This window comes from Lissotriton vulgaris, chromosome 2_2, assembly GCF_964263255.1.
Source record: "Lissotriton vulgaris chromosome 2_2, aLisVul1.2, whole genome shotgun sequence".
Lineage (NCBI taxonomy): Eukaryota > Metazoa > Chordata > Amphibia > Caudata > Salamandridae > Lissotriton > Lissotriton vulgaris.
The window spans coordinates 299,227,188-299,250,925 of NC_141688.1; the positions used below are offsets into that span (position 1 = coordinate 299,227,188).

The following is a 23,738-nucleotide window of genomic DNA, read 5'->3' on the forward strand; positions in this document are numbered from 1 at the left end:
AAACTACGCCGTAATGAAATTTCATAATGGTGGGAGACCAGATCACTTGACAAATATCTTGAAGTAGGGCGAGTCCCAAGGGGATTACGAATTTTAATCGCACCAACTTTTTAGAACTTAGATCCGGACATGCTGGAAGAGTAGACCATGAATAGTGCAGAATACTCTAACAATATGATGAGGATTCTGACTACATTTTCAAAAAAAGATAGAGAGAAAATACTTGATGAGATCAAAAGGCTTCAGAGTGAACTTGCAGCAATAGCAACAGTTGAAGCCATTGAGAAATTTGAAAAAGGCTTGGCAGTGAAGCTGAATAAAAATGAAATTAAGATAAAAGAGAGAAAAGCCACTAAATTTACACGAGACCGATTGGATTACCAACGGGGGAAAATCAACACCTTCGCCAAGAAGTTTGACACCTTACACTGATAATCTTGCCTCCAACAGCAGGCATAAAGAAAAGTAAAAAAAACACAGATACAAGCTCTGAGTGGAGCTCAGAGGCAGACACAGATATGGACGAAGGGGGTGACGCCAGTGGCAAAAAATGCCAACCCTCTACAGTGGTACAAGAGTTCTGTTTTTTAGGAATGGATTGCAATATCTCAAACCCTTGCGAGGAGGAAGAGGCAGGGGCTACAACAAAAACAAAAGAGAAAGAGAAGGCGAAGAAGGCATAGAATTAAGATCGGGTTCTAGGAAGAAGGAGAACAAATGTGTAAGTAGCAAAGTGCAACTCTATTACAGTAATAAATCTATCCAAGTTGAAATTATCAGATAAAGATCTAAGTATTTCATCATTGGGTTTATCCTTCAATAGTTGCACCAATTTCAATTACAAGCAAACACGCATAGATTTTTTTAAATTTGTGCGTCAACTAAAATGTTAAAAATAGTTCAATAAGAAGAATCTGCGTGAAAAAATAACAGACAGTAGGATGCAGTATGAAACAAGTGACAACCTGGTGGTGGCAGATCTGGACCTACTCAAGGATATGGAAGAATTGGAACCGGAAGCCAGTGGCCTAAATGAGGAGCCGTGTAATGTCAACACAGCTGATAGATTTGGTCTTAACATCTATGAAGCCAAAGCCACTGAATTCAGGAAGTAATCTACATTCACAACCACTGTTAGAACTGGGATTTCTGGTTGGCTAAGATTTGCGCCAAAGCCAAGCAGAAACCACCACTCCAGTCAGGGCAAGGGAGTTACACGCTAAAGATAACCCCTGCTCACCCCCCTTGGTAGCTTGGAACGAGCAGACAGGCTTATCCCGGAGGCAATGTGTAAAGCATCTGTGCACGCACACAGCAACAACATCCCAGGCCCACTACAAAAGGAACTCCACACACGGTTATATGAAAATAACTTTTGTATTCTCAAAACACATCAGATAGTAATCACACAATATACATTGTTCCAACTGGCACGGGAAATATACACAAGGGATTATTTACACAGGACAGGACCACATGGCCCACTGTCAGGATCAACACTTAGCAGAAATTGGTACAAGTAAAAATAGATCATAAACCTACAACCAGTTGCCACTGGTAATCATGGTACTCCACCTCAGCCTGTAACATAAACTACATTATGCACAGTCACATCAGGCGCGAATTACATCCTGCACCAACCTCACTTAGTCTAAACACATTAGATCCTACCTCCTAAGTATAACTCACATTTAGGGGGTAAATCACACAGTGAAGTACAATCTCACTAGCACAAACCTAAATAGGTAAGACAACCTCATAATCATAAACCATATCTAGAGGTATGAAACAGGGTGCATAAAACATTCTAAATGCATTACATTTCCTAGCACCACATTTAGAGCACATCAATCACATTTAGGGTATTGTGCCCTATCCACATACCAGCCCCCCTGGCCAACTGGCCATCCAAGAAGGGGCTCAAATGCCCATGTCCAGAATGTCAGGGCACGCTGCTAAGGCAGCGCCAGTCAGGGGTGCGCCATCTGCGCAATCCTAAACGTTGCAGCTGCCCACTACTTGCTGGGCAGCTGAGAACAATCACTGGGAGGTCTAAATGCTGCAGCTGGCACTAAGTGCTGTGCAGCTGTGGCAGGCCTGGCACCTCAGTGTCACTTCTGTCCCTCTCAGGGACTCTCACTGGAACTGCGCCTAAATAGTGCAGCTGCCCACTACTTGCTGGGCAGCTGGGACAACAAAAATGCGGCACGGGCTCTCACCAGCCCTTGTGAATAAAGCTGCGCCCAAACGTTGGAGCCCTCTAGGCTCTAGAACAAATAATGTGCATATTGGAGCCCTCTAGGCTCTGAAAACAAATGGGCCCAGCGCTGGAGCCACATGGGGCTCTTAAAATACACATGCCCCCTTGAACACACTGACTCCTGTAATAAGTGGGCGCAAAATAGAGGAAACGTACGGGCCCCCAAGTACTGTGGAATGCATTGGCGCCAAGAATAATATTGCCCCCATGGAGCCACACTTGGCTCTTAAAATAATGTTTCCCAAGCCCCTCATGGGGACTCTAAAATCAATGGGGGCCCCGTTGGACCCACACAGCTCTAAAACAATTATGCCCCGAGGGCGAGCACTGGCGCTAAAAATCAACTTGCCCCCATGGAGCCACAAGGGGCTCTGCGAGAATCCTGCCACGTCAATGGGGCGTCCCGCACCGGCGGGCCTGCTCAGGAAATGCGGCGAGCATGTCCTCCGCCCAGCCCTTACTCACAGGGCTGCTCTCTTCACTGGCGGAAGGCAGACTCTGGGGCGGCTTCGTGCAGCACGACGCGGGGCTCTCTCCTCCATCACAGGAGCCCCGCGCTGCTATTGGCGGCCTCGGCCGCGACTTCCCCGTTTCCCCCGGCCCCCCTCCTGGGACCCGGGACTCGGATGTCGAACCTGCGAGGCTCCACCGGCACACTCTTCCTGCGCTGTGCCCCACTTTGTCCTAGCCTCTTCCGGCTGGATTTCAGGCCCGCCCATGTCACGGGCAGGAGGTGCCTGACTTCCTGTTTGGGAGCACGGGCCGCGGCGGTGATTCCTCCTGGGTGAGACGCGAGGGGTAGGCTCCCTGGAGTGCCAAAATAAGTGTAGAAGCGGGGTGGGCACCCGCGCTAGATGCTAATAAGCGGAGTGGGCACCCACAGCAATTAAACAAGAGAAACGAGGATGCAGGGTGGGCACCTGCTATACCTGGACAAACTGGGGGAATCCCTACGCCGGGATTCCCTCAGCGGCGATCGCTGACCAGCGCTGCCAGGGGGAGACAGAAGCGCTCCCAAAGTAAACAACGCGCTCTCAGCTGGACAAGAGGTATAAGCAAAATAAAGCGCCCCTCCGGTGCTGGGAGGGGCATAGAAACCACCAAGGCCCAACGATGCCCCCTAAAGCAAAAAGGGGCCCAAAGAAGTCCTCCAGCATCCAGGGGCAAAGCATCCAGGGGCTGGGCAGGGCCCAGGGAGGCAAGCCTTCCCCTGGGCTCAAGCAGCAGCACGCCCCTGGCAGATTCCAGTCAAAGAACAAGAACCAAATCATGGGGTTACAGCCCCTCTTTTAAACACCAACTCCTTTGTTTCCAAAGGTACAGGCAAGGGGAGAACCAGATGCAACTGGTTCTGGAGCACTTTGTTTTGCTCAGCCCCTCTGCCTATTCCAAGGGTGGGTCAGGGACATCAGACACACCACTGGGGGTGGAGCCAGCATTGAGGAGGGAAGGCCCAGCCCTATTCAGGTCCCAGGTGAACTCCTCCCTGCCATCAACATGCAGATCTCCCCATTCACCACCGGGCAGACCCATCCTGACTCATGGAGCCAAGCACACCAGCCAGCTGATGTCAATCACAAGCCAGACAGTCCAATTCACATTCACTGCACACATAAATGCCAACTTCTAAAAGTGGCCCTTCTACACTAGACACAATAAATCCGCGCACACCATGGCACAGCTTTTAATCTCACGAGTTCGCACATACCAAACTCGACCCTGCACTCCCCACTCATCAGGAACTACCATGGACACACATATCCCAACGCATTCCTATGGGAGGGCAGGCCACTCTCACCACACATACACAGAGAGCGCACGCACTTTACACTTGACCACAGTGAAAAACTGCGCAGAGGCCTAAAATCACCAACACCAGGTTACAGAAACAGGCTAGGCAAATGCAAAAAGTTTCGGGGTGAACCTGCCAAAAGGGCCAAGTCCAATGCCAGCTTTGCCAAGATGCTCCTTGGAGCGATAGAATGCGCTTTACAAAAACAGTTTTACATTTACATTTACATTTTGCCGAAAACTCCATTGAATTGTTTACAGAATACATTATTGATAACTTTAAAGATCTAGCCAAGGAATCAAGTAAAGAGGTTTACAAAAATCAAAAAGAAGAAGATATTAAATATGAAAAGATTATGAAAAAAATTAAAGCACAGAAGGACATAGTTGTCAGACAGTCAGACAAAGGGGGCAACGTTGTCTTGATGCCCCTATGATGGTCTGAAGCTGAGGCAAGATCTCATTTAAAAGATAAACAATGCTACCAAAAAGTCCTGTAGAGCAGCATGTTGGAAACCCAAGCTAAACTCCATAAGGTACTGGCTGGTTGCAGAGGTTTGGGTTTGATGCCAGAGGCAGGGTACAAATATTTGAGAGTGGAAAATCCTGTAATCCCGATATTTTATCTAATACCTAAAATTCATAACAACGCTGAAACATCTCCTGGGGGACCAATTATCTCGGCTATTGGGCGGTCTTTTTGAAATGACATCAAGGTTTCTAGAATATGTTTTACAGGATTTTGTTAAAAAGCTGCCCTCACACATCCAAGACGCCGGGATATCTTTGAAGAAATTACGTGAGATCAAATGGAAAGAAGTGGATATTCTAATCACCCTTGACGTCTCCTCGCTCTATACGAGCATTTCCCACACTGATGGACTGAGGACACTAAGACATTTTTTGGGCAACAGGCCACTGGAACTTTACCAACACTCAGAGATGTAAATAAGAATGGCAGAGCTTTGCCTAGAAAACAACTTATTCCAATATGGCAATGACACATTCAGACAACTCAGGGGAACGGCCATGGGTACCTGCTTTACCCCCAGCTATGCGAATCTTCACATCAGCTGGTGAGAGGAGCAGGTACCCAGAACCACCCAAAGGGCGGAATGGGAGAATAATATCATGTTTTGGGTCAGATTTATTGATGACCTGTTCATCATCTGGAGAGAGTCCCCCATTGGTACCAAGCTATTTATTGCTTCTTTGGTTGTACATTATCTCAATCTGAATTTTACTGACAACATTAGCTCTTCCTTTGTACATTTTTTAGGCCATGAGGTTTTTATTAAAGAAGGTTGTTTACACATGCGCACCTTTAGAAAGCCCACTGCAGGGAACTCTGTTCTACACGGTAAATGTTTTCACCCCCAAAAGCTAAAACAAAGCATTCCTTTTGCGGAGCAGCTCCATATGAAATGGGATTGCTGTGAGGCAAGCACATTAGTAAAAGCACAATCGGATTTGACTTTGAGATTCAAGGAACGGGGATACAGTCAGACCGTCCTTGATCAAGCTTTGACTAAAGTGAACAGTGTATCAAGACATGACATACTTTTTTGGGGAAAGCAGGAAAACCAGAGAGAAGACCAAACCGCAAGGGCAAGATATTAAGATGATAAGAGGATACAATGCCTATGATGCTAGGGTGAGAGCCAGCATGAGTAGGCATTGGCATCTGGTTAGGGGGATCCCATCCTAAAAGATACAGTTCCTAGGAAACCACTTATCTCTTACAGAAGGGTGAGATCCATGCATGAACAACTTGTCAACAACAGCTCAGAAATTATTGAAACAGGCAGGTGGCTTAAAGCCAGTCCAGACTTTAACGAATGCCTGAAATGCAAAGCATGGAGTTAAAAGAAAGGAAGCACAGTTACCACTAACAACTAAACCTTGGAGGATTCCAAGGTTTTTGACCTGTAGGAGTGATCACGTGGTGTTCGTTCTACAATGCACGTGCCCCATGACATACGTGGGCAGCACCATCCATATAGCCCACATTAGTATTCGCCAGCATCTAAGAGCAGTATCGAACAAGGACCCAGCCTATACTGTGGCTCGCCACAATAATGAAGTACATAATGGTAGAATTGATGACTTATTGTACTTCATTATTGACTCAATGCCCAAAAGAAGAAGAGGAAGCAATAGGGAAGTTGAGCTAAGAAAACTAGAGTCTTATTATATTTTAATGCCCGACTGTAAAAGCCCCAATGGCCTAAACACTGAAGAAGGCCTGCATATACATTTAGTATAGCAGAAGGCACTGAGTCGATTGTTCTCTCTATGTTTTAGCGACAGAAGAAGAACTTTATAATATTTGGGAAATGTGAATTTGTTAAATTCTTTTTAGATCTTTTGTATGAATTTTAGATGTGTAATATTTTGACTAGACACAGTATGATTTAGTGCTAAGTCCAGGAGTGATCTTAAAGCCTTTTGTTAAATGGAGGATGTCTATGTTATTTGTTGATATTTCTAGGAGAGGATGTCTAGTAGCATGTGGTTCCCAATGGATTAGAGAAATTGTGTAATGGAGAAGACAAAAATGGAGGTTACATGGCTCAGTATTGTAGTAGATGACCCTGAAATACAATTCAAACCAATATTTCATTTTAATTGTGCACTTGCACTTTAGTTCATATGACAGCTACAATATAAACTTGAGTGTTTGCACATGATTACTGTTTTTGCACTTTATAATGACAAATATTAGGTCTTCGAGTCAAACTAATGATAATTTGCACTTGCACTTAATTATCTATGGTAGCTATATTAGTAATTTGCGTGGTTGCACAGAATTGCTGTATTTGCACATTACAATGACGAACATCAGGTTTTAGAGTCTGACTAATGATATTTTGCACTTGCACTTTATGTCCCATGGTAAATACAATTTATCTGGCTTGTTTGCTCAGCATTTACTTTTTAAAGTGAGTCTCTCGGAAAAAAGTAAACCACTTGGAACATTAATGAGAACCTGTATTTACGGACATCCGAATCAGTTACGAACGTTAAGCTCAGTCACATAGTGACCAAAGTATGCTATAGTGCATTCACATTAATATGCGTACATGGTATTTAGACAACTAATATGACATCAGGCACAGCTGTTAATGGGAGGAGACCCAGCTAGTGCCATGGTATGAGGGCCAGTGATTGCCAAAACCCACAATACTGAGCTAAACAAGGAGTCCAACAACATCTTTCCCCTCTTTCGCTCCAATTATTGTAACACTCCGATTGTGCTTACAGATAAGGCACAATAAAGTTCATTGAAGTTGAAACAAGAAAAATACATTTGCTATAAAAATACATGACCCATAGTGATGTGTAATCATACACACTTAATCACAGTGTGAATAGGGTGCCAGAGCATGTATTCGAAAGCTATTATGCAAATACTGAGTATGTTTTAAAATAATGAATTTGAATGTACCCGTTTTAACTTTTTTTGTATAGTCTAGTCTTTTGTCTATGTTTTGCTACATCACGGGTGGAGGAAACACACCTAAATGCATTGTGGGAATTTGGCTCATTGTGTGATGAAGGCAGTGAATCCTGCCAAAACGTGTCATAGCCTTCGAAATATGCTAATAAAATAAAATAAAATAATTTGGAGGAAATACCTTTGCCGTTGTGTCGGATTCCGGTGCCCGAAGGAAACGTACTGGTTTTTGCTAGGATATATTTATATACATATATATATATATATATATATATATATATATATATATATATATATATATATATATATATATATATATATATATATATATATATATAGGCGTGGAAATATGTATATGTATACATATGCTTATTTATATATAGTCATAGGCTAAGAAAGTATAACAATAACAATGAAAGATGCATATATATGAATAGTCAGGGAAAATCTCAATTATGACATTACCTATACATAAATTGTTGCAATGATGAAAGAAGCAGAGGTGGAAACATAAAATAAAAAGCAATATAAGGAAAAAGTGGTGAAGATGTTATTAAGAAACATTCTGTACTGTTTTTGTCTCTTAGTGAAATAGCAATGAAGTCTACTGAATGGAGGTCCACAGTGAAGGTGGAAATGGTGCCGCCAGAGTCAATGAACTTTAATGAAGAAACAATCTCTCATCAGGATTATAGAATCTGAGTAATGATAGCACTGTAAATGCAACACAAGCTGATTAATCCCAAATCAGGATCTTTAAATATTCCAGGGTAGGCCCAGGATAATAATACTCAAATCTGTGAGCTTCTCACTGCAGAGATGACTGGCTCTCTGTGTACGCCTAGGCTCAAAGCTCATCTTCACATCCCTCCCTCAAATATTTTCATTTTTTTGTTCAAATAATCTTGATTGAGTTCTTTAGAACAGGCCATAACACATGCATAGCAGATGGGAATACAGGAAAACAAAAAAGCTGAAATAAATCAAAAATCCTCATAGCAGATTTGGGGTACAGAGCAGTTAATACATACATGAGGGTGAGTAGAAGAAAATGCTTAGGATAAAGGGGTGTGCACACGTCATCATATACATTTATATAGTGTCACATTTTAATAATACATATTAATATAATACATAATATTCATTCTGGGCATTCTTCCAATTATTGATGAGTTCAGAAATGACATATTCCGTATACATTTCATCTATGATCTGTGCTAATATTTAAACCCAGGTAAAATTGTCCGCGAGAGGTGATTATTTTTTCCGCATTTGAGGACGTCGATACAGATTTGTTAGAAGAGTGGGAGAACTTGATTTTATCCTAGTCGTTTGGGATGATGGATATTTTGATACGACATGCTGAGATAAAAAGAAGTAATCTACTGAGTGAGATAGAGCAACTGGAAGAGGGGATCAAGTCATTGAATCTTAAAGCTGAGGTTTAGCTGGAAGTATTCCACAGAATAAATCAACATTGAAAACTTGAAAGGGGAACTAGACGTGACTACATTTCTACATGAGACATTTGATTTGTACTATATGTGTGCTTGTATTTACTGATATCCCATACTATTGTGAACCAAACAACTGTTTAAGAGGGTGCTGTGTGCAGTTCCATTAATTGTTGTAATGAGACTATGTTCACATCTTTCCAATTATTAAGAATCCTTTTGTAAGTGTTAGCATTAGATCAAGTAGCAGACCGTCAGCTGCGGACTTTAGTTGCGGGTCTAGTTGGCCAAGTATTATATATGAGAACTCTCAGGTGAGCGTAATGTTCAGTGTCTCCGTAATGAATTCAAATATATCAGCCCAGTATTCCTTAAGGGTGGGGCAGTAGGAGAGCATCTGGGGTAAATCTCCATCATGTAGCGTTCAATCCCGGCATTTGGGATCTTGTATGAGTTTGAGTTCATGGAGTTTTACTGGGGTCCAGCATGTTCTGTTAATAATCATGTATTTGGTCTGGGACATGGAAGGGGAGATTTTGTTTGTGAAAGATGATTTATAGATACACTTCCAATCGTATCATATATTGTTGAGGTTTGGTTCTGCTTCCTATTTTTGTACGTTGCAGGTCTATATCTTGCGGGTCTAGGTGTTGTATCTTGATATGGTGTCTTAGCAACATGCTATGCATTCTTTCCACGGTAACCAGCATGCTGGAGTTATGGAACTGGACCAGGAGAGGAGAGTTTGCAGTTGCTGAGAGAGGACGTGTCTAGGGGTTGTTCTTTGAACTTGAATAACGTTCCTTCTACAAATAACCTGTCTGCACCTCTTAAAACTAGGGAGAAGTGATTTATAAATTATGGATACAATGTGTCCTGTTCTTTATAGGTCGTTAATCAATGTAGTGTTTGTAGGGCTGTTCTTCAGTAGTGAGTGTTTAGAGAGCTGAATACTCAGTCTCAAGCACTTGTAAAAGTCCATATTTTCTAGTCCGACTTGGGCTTGTAAAGTGGAAAAGGGTAAAGGTAGATTGTCTTCAATAACGTACTTGATCATGGCAATCCCCTTACCTGACCACTCGGGCAAAATAATTGAGTTGCCATCAATTTTAAGTTTGTGTTGTGCCATATGGACACCATATTAGAATTGCTATATTTATTTTAGGACACCATATTAGAATTGCTATATTTATTTTTGGAATGGTAGTCTATTCTTAAAATGTTTTTTTTAGTGTTGTTCATTATATACTTGTAGTGGGGCAGAGGAAAATTATGTGTTGTCTGAAATGCACTAATAGGATTACCACCTAAAAGAGGTTTCTCTATTTTAACCCATATAGTTGGTAGTTGATTCTCCAAGAACCAGTTAGTGCCTTGTTTAGGGAGGCATGCTGTCTGATAATTAAAACAATTTGGGAGGTTTATTCCTGCTCTTTCTGTAGAAAGTTTAAGGTTTTTAAGAGAAATTTTCAGTTTCTTTTTTTGCATAAAAAAAACTGAAGGTAGCATTTGTTTATGTTATTAATTCTTCTGTTAAGGACATGGGAAGCATGCCGACTAGATAATTAACTAAGTTGGCAATCATCATTTTGAGTGACTGTTCTACCCCACCAAGAGAGAAATGTAGGTGCCCATCCATCTGTTCTTACCTACTTCTCGCCAGCACACAGTGCCTCTCATCCTTAAGGCCCACAGTTCAATGAGAGCATTCTCCCTTGTGAGCCTTGTACCTTTACCTCTGCAGTGCTCACAAGTAATGATGGTATGTGAAAGCCCTATCATGATTCTAAATCTAAACATCCTGGCAGACACTAGATTAAAATGTTCAACCTGAAAGAATTACATAAATACATGAATATATTGTTTAATATGTAGTGAGTTGTTAAATGTATTTCAGCCAACTTAGTGTTCTATATGTTTATTCCAGTGATTAAACTATGTTGTTTTGTTTTCCTTGTCTTCTTAAAATGTAAATAAAAACTGTTTACAGCTGAAGATGGACTAAATCTTACAAGGTACTGCTTTTTTCTACTAGAGGTTCTCTGCAGCGCCTGCGGTCTGACTGGTTTGTGTTGTGACCTGAGTTATTGCTTCCTAAAGAGAAGTCGAGAGGGGTGCTAAGGGTGAAGTATTAGGTTGTGACGAGATGGAGGGCGTTAAGGGTGAAATATTTGTTTGTGACAAGATGCTGCCCGAGGAACAATGCTACTAGAGCAAAAGTAGGGATGCTGGCCCTCACTTTCACATCACTAATGTACTATAGACTAAAAATAAAGCCCTCTTTAAAGAAGTATTCGAAAATGAGCCAAGAACATTTACCAAGAGGGTGGGGGAGTGTAATGTGGGCCTGTGGTGTATGTTGAAGCACATATTGCATATATGACCAACCTGGGGGTGGTCATTGACAGGAGTCTGACAATGCATTGTCAGGCCAACAAGGTCTCGTCTACCTGCTTCACCATCTTGCGCTGGCTGAAGAAGATCTTATGGATGCTGCCCAGTGACACCCAGAGATCTGTGGTGAATGCCTTGGTCACCTCTCGGTTGGACTATGGTAACATACTCCACCTGGGGGCGACCAAGGCAGTCGCTTGACGCCTCCAACTTGTACAAAATGCTGCAGCTCGCCTGCTCAGTGGCTGCCGCAGAACTGATCATATAACGAGTCGTCTTCGTGACCTTCATTGGCTGAAGGTGGACAGTCGAGTGAAGTTCAAGGTGCTCAGTTACATGCATAAGATCAAAAGGAATCTGGCTCCTAGCTACTTGCAAACCCTGGTGAATATTTATTCTCCTTCCCGTTCTCTCCGTTCCTCCACTCAAATTCTTTTCTCTGTCCCTAAGTTCAGACTCTCCAGAATGGGCGGTAGATCCTTCGCCTTTCTGGGGCCCAAGCTGTGGAACTTCCTTCCTCTTGACATTCGTTCTGAGGACTGCTACGTTCGCTTTCGTAAGGCCGTTAAGACCTGGCTTTTTAATCAATAACTGAGTGGCCTTTTGGATATTCTACTAGTTGCATTATCTTAGCGCCAGGAAACCCTTTCGGGTAGCTGTCGCGCTTTAAAAGCTTAATTAATAAATAAATAAATAATATGTGGCTGAAGTATAACAGTATTTTATTTGTAGTGAAAACACCCTTGCCATCAAAACTGCCTCTTTGTGTAACTAAACCATTACAAACTCAATAATGATTTGAAAAGATTGTTGTTTTACTTTCTAGTTGCAGCTTACAATGGGGTCTTGAAAAGGCAGAACTGTGGAGCTGTGGTGCTATAACTCAGGCTGGACACAGCACTGCCAGATTTCGGCCTTCAGATACACAGGTCCTGTGCCAACCACCACAAGTGTTTATGTCCTTTGGTTGCTTAGGTTTTTATTGCAGCAAACACAAAAACCTTGGCACATTTAAAACTAAGGTTCTTGGGTCTTAGAGTCAAGGCTGCAGGGTCCGGGGGGATGACAGTTTCCTCTTTTCATCACTCTCACTCCCTTGCATGGGTATCCTTCTATTTTCTAGTGTTTTTAAGCTTTGGTGTGATAAAAAGTGACAGCTCACTTGCTTTTGCCACTGTCATTGAGGGAACAGGATTTGTGTCATTTTGTTGTTCGTGATGTCATGCTTCTAAGGCCTCAGTTATAAGGTGAAGTGCTGCGTCATACACCATCACAGGTTCCAGTCAGGCGTCATACACCATCGCAGGTTCCAGCTAGCTGTCATACATCATCACGGGTTCCAGTCAGGCGTCATACACCATCACAGGTTCCAGCTAGCTGTCATACATCATCACAGGTTCCAGTCAGCCATCATACACCATCACAGGTTCCAGCTAGCTGTCATACATCATCACGGGTTCCAGTCAGGCGTCATACACCATCACAGGTTCCAGCTAGCTGTCATACATCATCACAGGTTCCAGTCAGCCATCATACACCATCACAGGTTCCAGCTAGCTGTCATACATCATCACGGGTTCCAGTCAGGCGTCATACACCATCACAGGTTCCAGCTAGCTGTCATACATCATCACAGGTTCCAGCCAGCCATCATACACCATCACAGGTTCCAACTAGCTGTCATACATCATCACGGGTTCCAGTCAGGCGTCATACACCATCACAGGTTCCAGCTAGCTGTCATACATCATCACAGGTTCCAGTCAGCCATTATACACCATCACAGGTTCCAGTCAGCCATCATACACCATGACAGCTTCCAGTCAGCCATCATACACCATCACAGGTTCTATGCAGCTGGAGTCAGCTGTGGAATCTTCAGTTGAGTGCAGATCAATGCAAGGGGGAAGGAAAGGAGGGGGGCATAGAATGGACCAACGACATTAGATTACACCAGTCTCCCTACCTGGTCCCACCACTGCACATCCACAAATTATACAAAAAACTTGGAAAAAAAACTGTTCTTGATAGTAATCTTAGGAAATCATGTAATACTTCACAATTTCCAAAGCACCTCAGACATATCCAGCCCATGCAGGCCGGGAAAACCTGTGTGTTCAGTCGGAATCCTGTTGTAACAGGATTGTGTAAGTTAAAGTATTGCTTCACCCTGAAACACTGAGCCACGGCAGAGGTGGCTAGAACTAGTTCACATCACTCCCCTACTTTCGGTTGTCCTCTAAATCACAAAATAAAACCCAAGGTCAGAAGTAAAGCTACGATTTTACCTCCCATGTCTGCTTTTTATTGGGAATAAATCTGCAGCAGGAGCTTAATTCTGCAAACATGTGTTTTTGACTATTTTTACCTGTGTGTATAAAGCCAGTTCCTTGTGTCTAGAAGCAATATTTTTGTATGTTACATACAACATTACAATCAAACAAGAGTAGAGTGAAGCTAAATATCTGTGAGGATAAGCAGAGGCTGCAAACCATATGGCAAAGAAAGGGTTCAGTTCAATAGCTAGGTTGTGAGTCCTTTCCTGAATACCAGCAGAGATGATGAGGTTCGGACGTGAAGGGGGAGGTCGTTCCAGGACTCAGCAGTGAGGGTAGGAGAAAGAGCGTCCTCCACTACTGGTTCGGTGAATATGAGGCGTGTGATTGAGGGAGAGGGAAGTGGAACACATGGGTCTGAGGGTTGGTGGAAGTCTACGAAGTGATTGTTGTATATTGTTCCTTGGTTGTGTAGGGCTATGTAGGTTATGTTCTCTTGCAGGGGATTTCCGTGTATAGTCATAAGCATTTGAATAGTCCCGCCCAAGTGCGTGGACCCCGGTTCACTTCCTTAGATATACCTTCTTAAGTTGTCATCTTTCGCTTTTCTTCGGGAAGGCCTGCATTGACACTTAAGAGATAGAAAGACAATAATGCAGCCTAACTAACTAGTCTACACTGGCCATTACGTCATCTTGAAGTGCAAAAAAGACAGCCAGCAACTTTAAATTTAGCAATTTATGGAGTTTAATACATATAGAAAACTCCCCTTTCCAAAACTCCTTTTTTCATGATAGAGATGAAAGGGTAGGACAAAGAAGCCCCCATAGGCTGCCATTGTATGTCTGAAAATGGACACTGTGCCTTTAAGAGTCTCCAGAGACAACCAAAATCCAATGATGCACATCCAGTGGCAGTTACTTCAGTTTTTTTTCTGGCTCCTTTTAGCAGGACCCTGGAGCATTAAGCTCTACCTATTTGGTATTTTTCATCAAAATCCTCTTCAGAATTTACATTTTTTACAGTTTTACTCAACGTCTTTGGTCTTTCTTTTCCTCTTGCTGTCTTTTTCTGACAGAAATTCCACAGTTTTTTAGTCAAAATGCCTTCCCGTTTTGACAAGTGTCCTGACTTTGGAAGAAAGAAAGAAGGACACATCTGATTCTCAGAGTGTGTATTGTTTGCCTGCCTGCTTCTCATGTTCCTGGTGCCTGTCCCATATATAAAACCTTTTCCAGGTGCACCCTGAGTGACAGGGAGACCTTCTCGTTCACCTCAGAGGTCGCTGACGAAGACTTTGTCTCCATGCTCAAAGTCGATGCATCAGCGCCGATCGATATCGACTCACCATCATCGATTGGCATCGAGGAGGCACACGGTCGCCATTGAGAAGGCACCGCTGATCGCCGTTGAGGAGTCACCGATGGTCGGCGTCGAAGAGTTACCGGCAGTCAACGTAGAAGAGTGACCGGCGGTCTACGATGAGACAACTCCATTGATCTCAGACTCGATCAACATTGAGCCTATCGATGTCGAGAGGAAGTTCTAGGTCGACACAACGTCGAAGATCCCCGTCGACAGGTAGATCGACGTCAAGAGGGAGATCTTGCAGTGGCTCTATGGCTCCTTCCTCACTTCAGGAGGCTGTAATAGGAAGAGATTGGTTTATTCCTCGGATTCAGAATATTCACAAACATATTCCCCTACTAGAACACCATCTCAGTCTTCTGCTCATTGACCAGAGGAACAGCCCCCTCCTCCTCCGCTGCCTCTTCCATCTCTGCCGCCTCCTCCTGGGTCTGCTACACCTCTGCCCATGACGCCTACTGCACCTCGAAGACCGAAATCTAGGTCCTGTGCGAGAGATCTATCTCGCAGTCATCGACGTTCCTCAAGTCGTTCTCATCACCGACATCGTTATGAGAGATCTCGCTCCTGACACACCATGGACAAGTCCTCAACAAGTACTGGGAGATATTCGCCAACACTTTCGGATTCTCCTCCTCAAAAGGTGTCTCCCATTGACGACATTACCACCTTTCAAGAGGTTTTAGTGCGAGTAGCCTCTAAACTGAATATTCCGCTCCGGTGCCATCGACTTCCATGATTTTCGAGACTCTATAGCAGAGAAAAGGCTCTCGTCCCTTGCTCCCTCTGGTGCCAGGCGTATTGGAACTGGCGATGGAATTATTCTTGATGCCTTCTTCCATTAAATCAGTTCCTTCCAGGTTACAGAAGAAATATTGTCCGCCTGGGCAGGATCCCACATTCCTCCGGACGGACCCCACCCCACATTCTGTCATTGTTGAGGCAGCTAAGAAACAGCATTCTACATCTCCAACGTCCACAGTTCAACCTGATATGGAGAGGCGTAGGATAGATTGGGTGGGGAGAAAGGTATGCAACATAGCAGCTACCGCAATGAAGGCTATTCGTTCTACAGCCCTGCTGGGAAGGTATGACCGGGTCCCTTTGGGAGTCTCTTAAGCAGTTCGCAGACCAGCGACCTAGGGACAAAAGGGAGGATTTTAACGAAATCCTGAATGAAGGACATGGTTTCTAACCAAGTGAATAGTGCAGAGGCGTATACATCACTTCTATCTGCTCATGGATATTGCCACAGAGTAGCTCTCAGAAGGCATTCATGGCTTCAACTTACTTCCCTAAAGCCTGACGCTCAACATCGCGTCATGAACCTGCCTTTTTCTGGAACAATGTTAAATGTTAAATGTTGTATACTTGTAAAGCGCACAGCTGCCCCAGCAAAGGGGCGTCCCGGCGCTGTATACCGCTGGGGGAACCCATCCTGGCTTTCCCTGTGAGATGGTCCCACCTGGGCATCTCCAAGGTGAAGACAAGCATCCCCGGCGCTGATGGGGCCGTTAGTAGAGATTAAGCAAGCTATTGCCCAGAGTTGCTGAGTGGGACCCATGGTTGGAGTAGGCACCGAGGCGAGAATTATCGAGTCCGCTGACCCTGGCCCAAGACCCTGCCGCGTCGGGAATCGAACCCTGGTCCCGGACCGGCATCTGCTTCCGGGTCTGCCGCCTCTAACCAGTGAGCCACACCACTCCACAACACTCTTTGGTTCTCATGCGGATGAGGAGATGGCCTGCATGAAGGCGGAAATGGAGACCTTGAAAGCCGTAGGTCTTGAAAAACCTAGGGAACAGCTCAAATCTTTCCGCCTTTTCAAATGTCGGTACTCAGAGGTTTCCAAGATATCAGGGCAAACAGACCAATCAACAAAAACAATCATACTACCGGTCGTTCCAACCGTTCTAAAAATGACAACCTAGAGGAAGGCCAGGACAGCATCCTGTGCAAGGGAATAAGGTGCCTGATTGTTCTAAGCCCTGCAGCTTTTCTTTCCCCTCGTCTTTTACCCACTCTGGTGGGGGAAGCATTTAACATTTCCTGGCAGAGTGGTGAAAAATAACACAGGACAATTGGGTCCTGAATATTGTTCGCAATGGATATTCGCTATGTTATGTCCTCCATCGATCCCTCCAACACACTCACGATACAAACTGTGGCAGTTGCAATTGGAGGCCGACACTCTCTTACAAAAAAGGGCAATAGAGCCTGTTTCTCCTTTACAACGGGTAATAGGACTGTATTCAAGGTTCTTTTTGGTCAGAAAGAAAGACAAGAATGAGTGAACCCTTTTCTCTGACCCCGTACCTGCAACGCCGGACTGCAGCGACCTTGCTCCTTGAAGCAGTTTTGTCTACATCCACGGGAAAGAACTTCCCGCCGTAGTCCCCCTGCCGCCGCTCCTGCCATCAGCGGCCGCAGAGCGGGGGACTACAATTCCCTTGGGGCTTAGCGGCAGGAGCCGCCACCCATATCTCCCGCCCACAGGAGGCACTACAAAGGCCCGCGTAACTCCTGGACCCGTGTGAACCCTTTTCTCTGACCCTGTACCTGCAACGCCGGACCGCAGCGAGCTTGCTCCTTGAAGCAGTTTTGTCTAAATCCACGGGAAAGAACTTCCCGCCGTAGTCCCCCTGCCGCCGCTCCTGCCATCAGCTGTCGCAGAGCGGGGGACTACAATTCTCTTGGGGCTTAGCGGCAGGAGCCGCCACCGACAAATCCCGCCCACAGGAGGTGCTACAAAGGCCCGCGCAACTCCTGGACCTGAGTGAAGCCTTTTCTCTGACCCCGTACCTGCAACGCCGGACCGCAGCAACCTTGCACCTTGAAGCAGTTTTGTCTACATCCATGGGAAAGAACTTCCCACTGTAGTCCCCCCGCCGCCGCTCCTGCCATCAGCGGCCGCAGAGTGGGGGACTACAATTCCCTTGGGGCTTAGCGGCAGGAGCAGCCACCGACATCTCCCACCCACAGAAGGCACTACAAAGGCCCGAGCTACCTGTTTCGCGGGACGCCGGGTGAAGCACAGGCAAAGGGCGGCCCATTTTGTGGCTGTTCGGGGGCCAAAGGAGGCCGGGCTGTGCAACCCCCGTTGGCCCTTGACTGTTCCAGAGGCCATCGTGGGATTTCTCTGCATCATATAGTAAGAACTTGTTACTTCTGAACACTGGGTCTTACTGTTTACTTTGCTTTTTACCAGTTACCAAAATGCCCTCTTCCAAACCTACAAAAAGAAGCCCACCTCGCACTCCCTAACAGCAATCGACCGTATGCTCCAAAGGACAATTGGAGCAGTTACGACTGCCATCGAGCACACTGAGAGACGTCTCTCGCTATCTGTGGGGTTACTGCCCCCTCTCCTTTTGACTAACATATCTGGTACAACTAATACTTCCCAGGACTCGTATTTATTACCGTCATTCATATCTCTCCCAGGTATGCCCTCTGTAATAAATGCACACCATTGTCAACCCCAAATGGACGTTACTACCATGGAATCATCTCTTTTGCCCCTCACCGCAGTTCCTCTGCCTCTGGTTAAAGATAATTGTTCCTCCCTGGGGGTAGTCAATGAGGATAGGTCTCATCAAGAACGAGCTGATAGACGAGATAATGAAGGTGATATTAGCATCCCCCTTCAATTGCGGGAACAGAACATCTTATTCGAATCCACAAAAGATCCACTGGTAAGAGAAACTCCTCTAGAGATCTCTTCGGAGGGGACCTCTCTGGTGGATCCTCAATTACCTAGACTTTCACCCATAACCCATAAAAGTCAGGTTATACATAGTAAGAGGAAACGCAGGGGGATATCCTTCAAGGTAGAAGTGCTAAGTCTAGGAAGAAAATGTATACTAAAGAAGGGAATGTCAAAAGCACAGAAAAAGAGCGGACACCAAATGTGACAAATAGGCAGGATAATGAAATATTACAATTCCCTTTAATTAAAGAACTGGTTGGGAATTTTGAACATCTGATTAAATCATTAATACTACCCATAGTACACAGGCTAAAAATTATCACACATAAGCTAGGAGACCTGGAAACTACAACACAAACCAATGTAGAACTAACCAGGGAACTCACAAAACAAGCTAGTAAAAATACAGTATGTAAGAAAGTTACCATACCAGCGCCCCCACATGTAAAAACATCATAAGTCCGAAACTAAAATAACTAAAGGACAAAAGAACCCCAATACCACTTCCGAAACTACAAATACTGTGCAACAATCACAGCCCGAGATGGTTACTAACGATCTGCCATCCTCATCGCAAATTCAACCGGGCTTAAAAAATACTGGTGCTAAAAGTACGATGGTTGTTCCTGCAAAAAGTGTACCCAACGGTAGAAACAATCACAGGACAGAGGGTACTCTGGTTAAAAACAAGGATATTCCCATACCCAGAAATAGCAATTTAAGTCCCCAAATTGAAGCAGAAAATAGAACTCGGCCAAATATTCAAATTACCCTTCCCCCTGAATCTGCCCCCTATGTTGCAGTGCTGACGGGGGTTCCTGAATTGATAGCAGGTCAGTATGAGAATTTCAGGAGTCTTAAAAACAAGACCATCTATTGGTTAAAAACAAATAGACCCCTCCCTCCAAACATTAATGGAGAGATACTACACGTGAGAAGGAAAAAATGGTTGGGTGTGAGACCGAAGAACATAAGTGGAGATGTAATAATAATTAACTTTAAAGATCATAGGGGTATGAACTACCTAAATGATTGGTACCAAGAAAATGGGAATCTAGGTATACAGCTCCAGCAATTAAATTATTTCTACCCCAGGTCACTCATACTACCCTAATATCAAGTAAAGCTCCAATATCAGGGACAGCAAGAGGCTTATCACTACCCATTTTCAATAACAAATAGATACCACGCTCTTCTAGGTTTAGATGGTTTAGATTGACGTACCCAGGGTGACCTTTGTGAAATAAACCTTCAGCCCCAATCACCTTTGACAGGTGATCAATAACCAGTTGTTCCTCAATCTAATGATAACATGAGAGATACAATTGGCGCTCCTCCTCAAACGATCACCGCTGATTCAATGTCAGTATTTCTAAGTGATCCATTATCCCCTTCCATCAGTGAAAATTTTGGTTCGTTAATTACCTGGAATGTGGCGGGCCTTGCTGGAAAAATTAATGATACTAGCTGGCAATCAATAACAATGACCCATTCCATTATTGCCCTCCAGAAAACATGGTCAATTGAAGAATCCCATCTATTGGAATACAAAACTATTTTCACCCCAGCCGTACCTAGCAAAAGAGGAAGACATAAGGGAGGTTTGTCCCTGTATCTATCAATCACCACTGGTCCAACCATTTTAAAAAGCTTTACAGATAGTAATTATTACCAAATCTTAATCACATCTTGGTGCTCTCAAAAAATATCCCCATACCACAAGTAGAGAATGTTATTAAAAAATGTGCAGCTATCCTTAGTAACATCGAAGAAAGCTTATCAGGAGACTTGGCCCTTATATGTGTAGGTAATTTTAACTGCTCCTTATGTCCAAGGAGTCTACAGGGGGTGTGTGGTTTGGAGGACGAAAGCCAAGGGGTGGTGAATCATTTTTCTCACACTAAGATTGGGGATTTACTGAATAATATAATGGGAGATTACTCCTTGGCTTTCATTAACGAGGATTGTACCCCCCGAAAATATTTAGTCCAACCTTTAATGGTAGAGGGGCAAAATCAATTATTGATTTTACACTCTTTTCTTCACGATAAGCTGCCCTAGTCACTAACTGGGAGACCGTCCTTACTGGTGTAAGTCATCATTACCCTATTTCGGTAACCGCAACCGCAAAATAACTCCCCTAAGTATGATTTGAATCCTATTCTGGGTCAACGAAATGGGTTTTGTATTAAGTGGGAGAAGGTAATCCCAGAAAACTTCATAAAAAGTTTAATAACCAGTTCCCATAAGGAAATTAATACGTGTCTGTCATCTGAAGAAGATCCAACTTCTGTCCTTGAATCTTTTAATAAAATCAGCTCTTGTATCAAAGATCTCCTGGTGAGAACCCCTCGTAATGTAGTCAAGGGCTCCCCGGGTGGTTTGATGCAAATTGCACAAGAGCACTCTCCGCACATAAAAAAGCACTACACTCTATTCCATCATCTAGACCACAGATCCAATCTGCAAGACGCAGCTATCGTATTGCCTTAGCTAATAGAAAGAAAGAGCTTAAATCCAAAGCCTGGTCTGCTCTTCATGCAGCGTCTGAGCTAAAGGATAATGTTGCCTTTTGGCAGGCTGTAAATGCACCTTTTTACCAAGATCGGTTGGGCCCTCGTATAGACAATGCCATATCAGCACAGGAATGGGTGAATCATTTCCAGGCCCCTTATAGTATTTCAGCCCCCCCAGAAGACTCTTCTTACTTAAGAACTACATCAGAAAAAACATGTATTCCCTTCCCATTAGATATACAGTTCGAGATTGAGGAGGTCTATAAAGCGCTAAAGGAAAGTCCAGCGGCTAAAGCCCCTTGACCAGATTGTGTTCCCATTGATGTTTTTAAAAATCTTCCTGATCTCTGGGCGCCAATACTCACTAAAGTACTAAATTGCTCAAATACAATTGGTTTCATTAAGACCTGGCAGGAGGCAGTCCTGGTTCCTGTCTATAAAAAAGGGGGCAGGAATGATCCTGTCTGCTTTCGACCCATCTCGCTCCTAGATGGACTCATGAAGATCGCGGACAGGATCATTCTTTTCTTTATACAGGATTGGCTTGATGAGCATGATGTTTTATCCACCCTACAATACGGGTTCAGGAGAAGGAGAGGGACAATAGAGCAAGGCTTAAATCTTTCCCTTATAACTTCTAAATATATACATGCCAAAAAAAATAATTTATATGTAACATTCGTAAACCTTAGTTCTGCGTTTGACTGCGTAAGGCATGATACCCTGTGGCAAACTCTAATGGATATTGGGTTGGATACTGTTACTTGTAAAGAAGCTTTTTAAAACGTCAGGTCCGGGAGCCACGTCACAACGTGAGTGACGTTTCGAACGTCATTGACGTCTGGATGCTGAAAAGTCATAGCCTAATAATTGGGAGTCTTGGGACAATAATTTTGGCCGGCGGCCGGGTAAGGTTCGACAGACAGAAATATTATTTTGCATTTTGGTGTCACGGACACGGACTCCGTGAAAACAAAATGCAAAATAATATTACTGTCTGTCGAACCTTACCCGGCCGCCGGCCAAGATTATTGTTGACACGGACCATGGTGTCACCCCTTTTTATGGTGACACCCGGTGCGGTCCGCACCCCCTGCACCTCCCTAGTGACGCCACTGAGTGTTCTCTCTAGTATGTGAAGATTCCAGCTTTGGCAGTTGATGGTCTGGTCAGCCGTGAGGTTTACTGCTCTGCTGTCTAACTTAATAAATCTATCTTAATAACCTGAAGACGTGTCCTGCTGCCTACCTAATTTACTTACAACATACACCAACTATACTTCACCAACATGTACAATCCTCCAGACTGCTATGCAGAATCTAAAATGACATACAGAGACTCCGTCAGTCCCAAGTGCCCTGCACGAACAACTTCACTTAACCTGCCCAAGATTAGAAATCTCACCTTTCTGTAGAACGTTAGAGAAGCTTCCAGATGATATCTGCTGCTCACAATGTTTGTACGCCGTTCGTCTCAAAGAAACGTGCTATTTAAAACCGGAACAACCCACCAGGGTTTATCATCTCAAGAAATATCGAAAGCAGACTACCCACAAGTATATCGGCGCCATCTTAGAGAGGAGTATCATCAACTAAAAACGATCATCAACCTTGACCAAGTATTGTAACCACAACCTTTAACCAGAATTACACTCCCTGGCGTTGAGTGAAATTTCAACCACTGGTTTTGTCGACCAATCTGATTAAAATTCTGTATGTATCACTGCCCAAAAACATTGTGAGGCCAATATCGACCATAAACCATAAACAACAAAAAAATAGGTAGAGAGAAAAAAGAATAGAAACAAGGAGAAGCACTGTACTAAAACCTTGTTTAATATTGCGAAAGATGCATAATCGTTGTCCACAAATACATACTCATAAATAATATCCAAAATCAATTTTTACATTCAAACCCCAAGGGTCTTGTGTGTCTAATATCCGAATCCAATATACCTCTCTTTGAAGTAAAGATCTCGTCATATCCCTTCATGGATATTGTTATACTTTTTCTATTACTTGAAACTTAAACTGAGCTATAGTGTGTTGTGCTTGCACCCAATGTATAGCCAGACTGCTAGTTTTGTTCTGAGTTCTAAAAGTGCTTTTGTGCTCAGCAATGGGCGTTTTTACCTTTCTCTCAGTTTTGCCCACATACAGTAATCCGCACGGGCACTTAAAACAATAAATAACGTTAAAGGAATTGCAATCTGAGTTATGGTAGAGCTTTATTGACACTCCCGTGTGTGGATGTAATAACCTAGGTCAAAAAGGAAGATCATCCTGGAGTAATTCTGAAGCCATCCGATGACTTCAGCCAGGCTATTTCTGCAATTACCTGTGGAAGTTATCTGAAGCCATCCTGAGGTATGCCTATAGGCAGAATATTTAAATGAGATGACTCCTCGAGTCATCAGAGAAACTACTCCAGGATTAGTTCCCGATTACTTCAGTGGAAAACATGTGATGATCCTGTCATACTGCAGGATGATCTGGTGATGGTTTCAGGATTAG

The 23,738-nt window shown here is 43.8% G+C and overlaps 1 protein-coding gene across 1 annotated transcript in view; it reads left to right on the forward strand.

Moving 5' to 3' along the window:
* LOC147729342 (embryonic protein UVS.2-like) overlaps window positions 1-10,872 on the forward strand; it is a 251,093-nt gene extending 240,221 nt beyond the window's left edge. Inside the window, exon 12 of the mRNA XM_086959917.1 lies at window positions 8,096-10,872. Coding sequence (XP_086816043.1) covers window positions 8,096-8,103 — 8 coding nt within the window. The 3' untranslated portion in view covers window positions 8,104-10,872. The remainder of the gene's footprint in view (window positions 1-8,095) is intronic.
* Window positions 10,873-23,738: the final 12,866 nt, after the last annotated feature.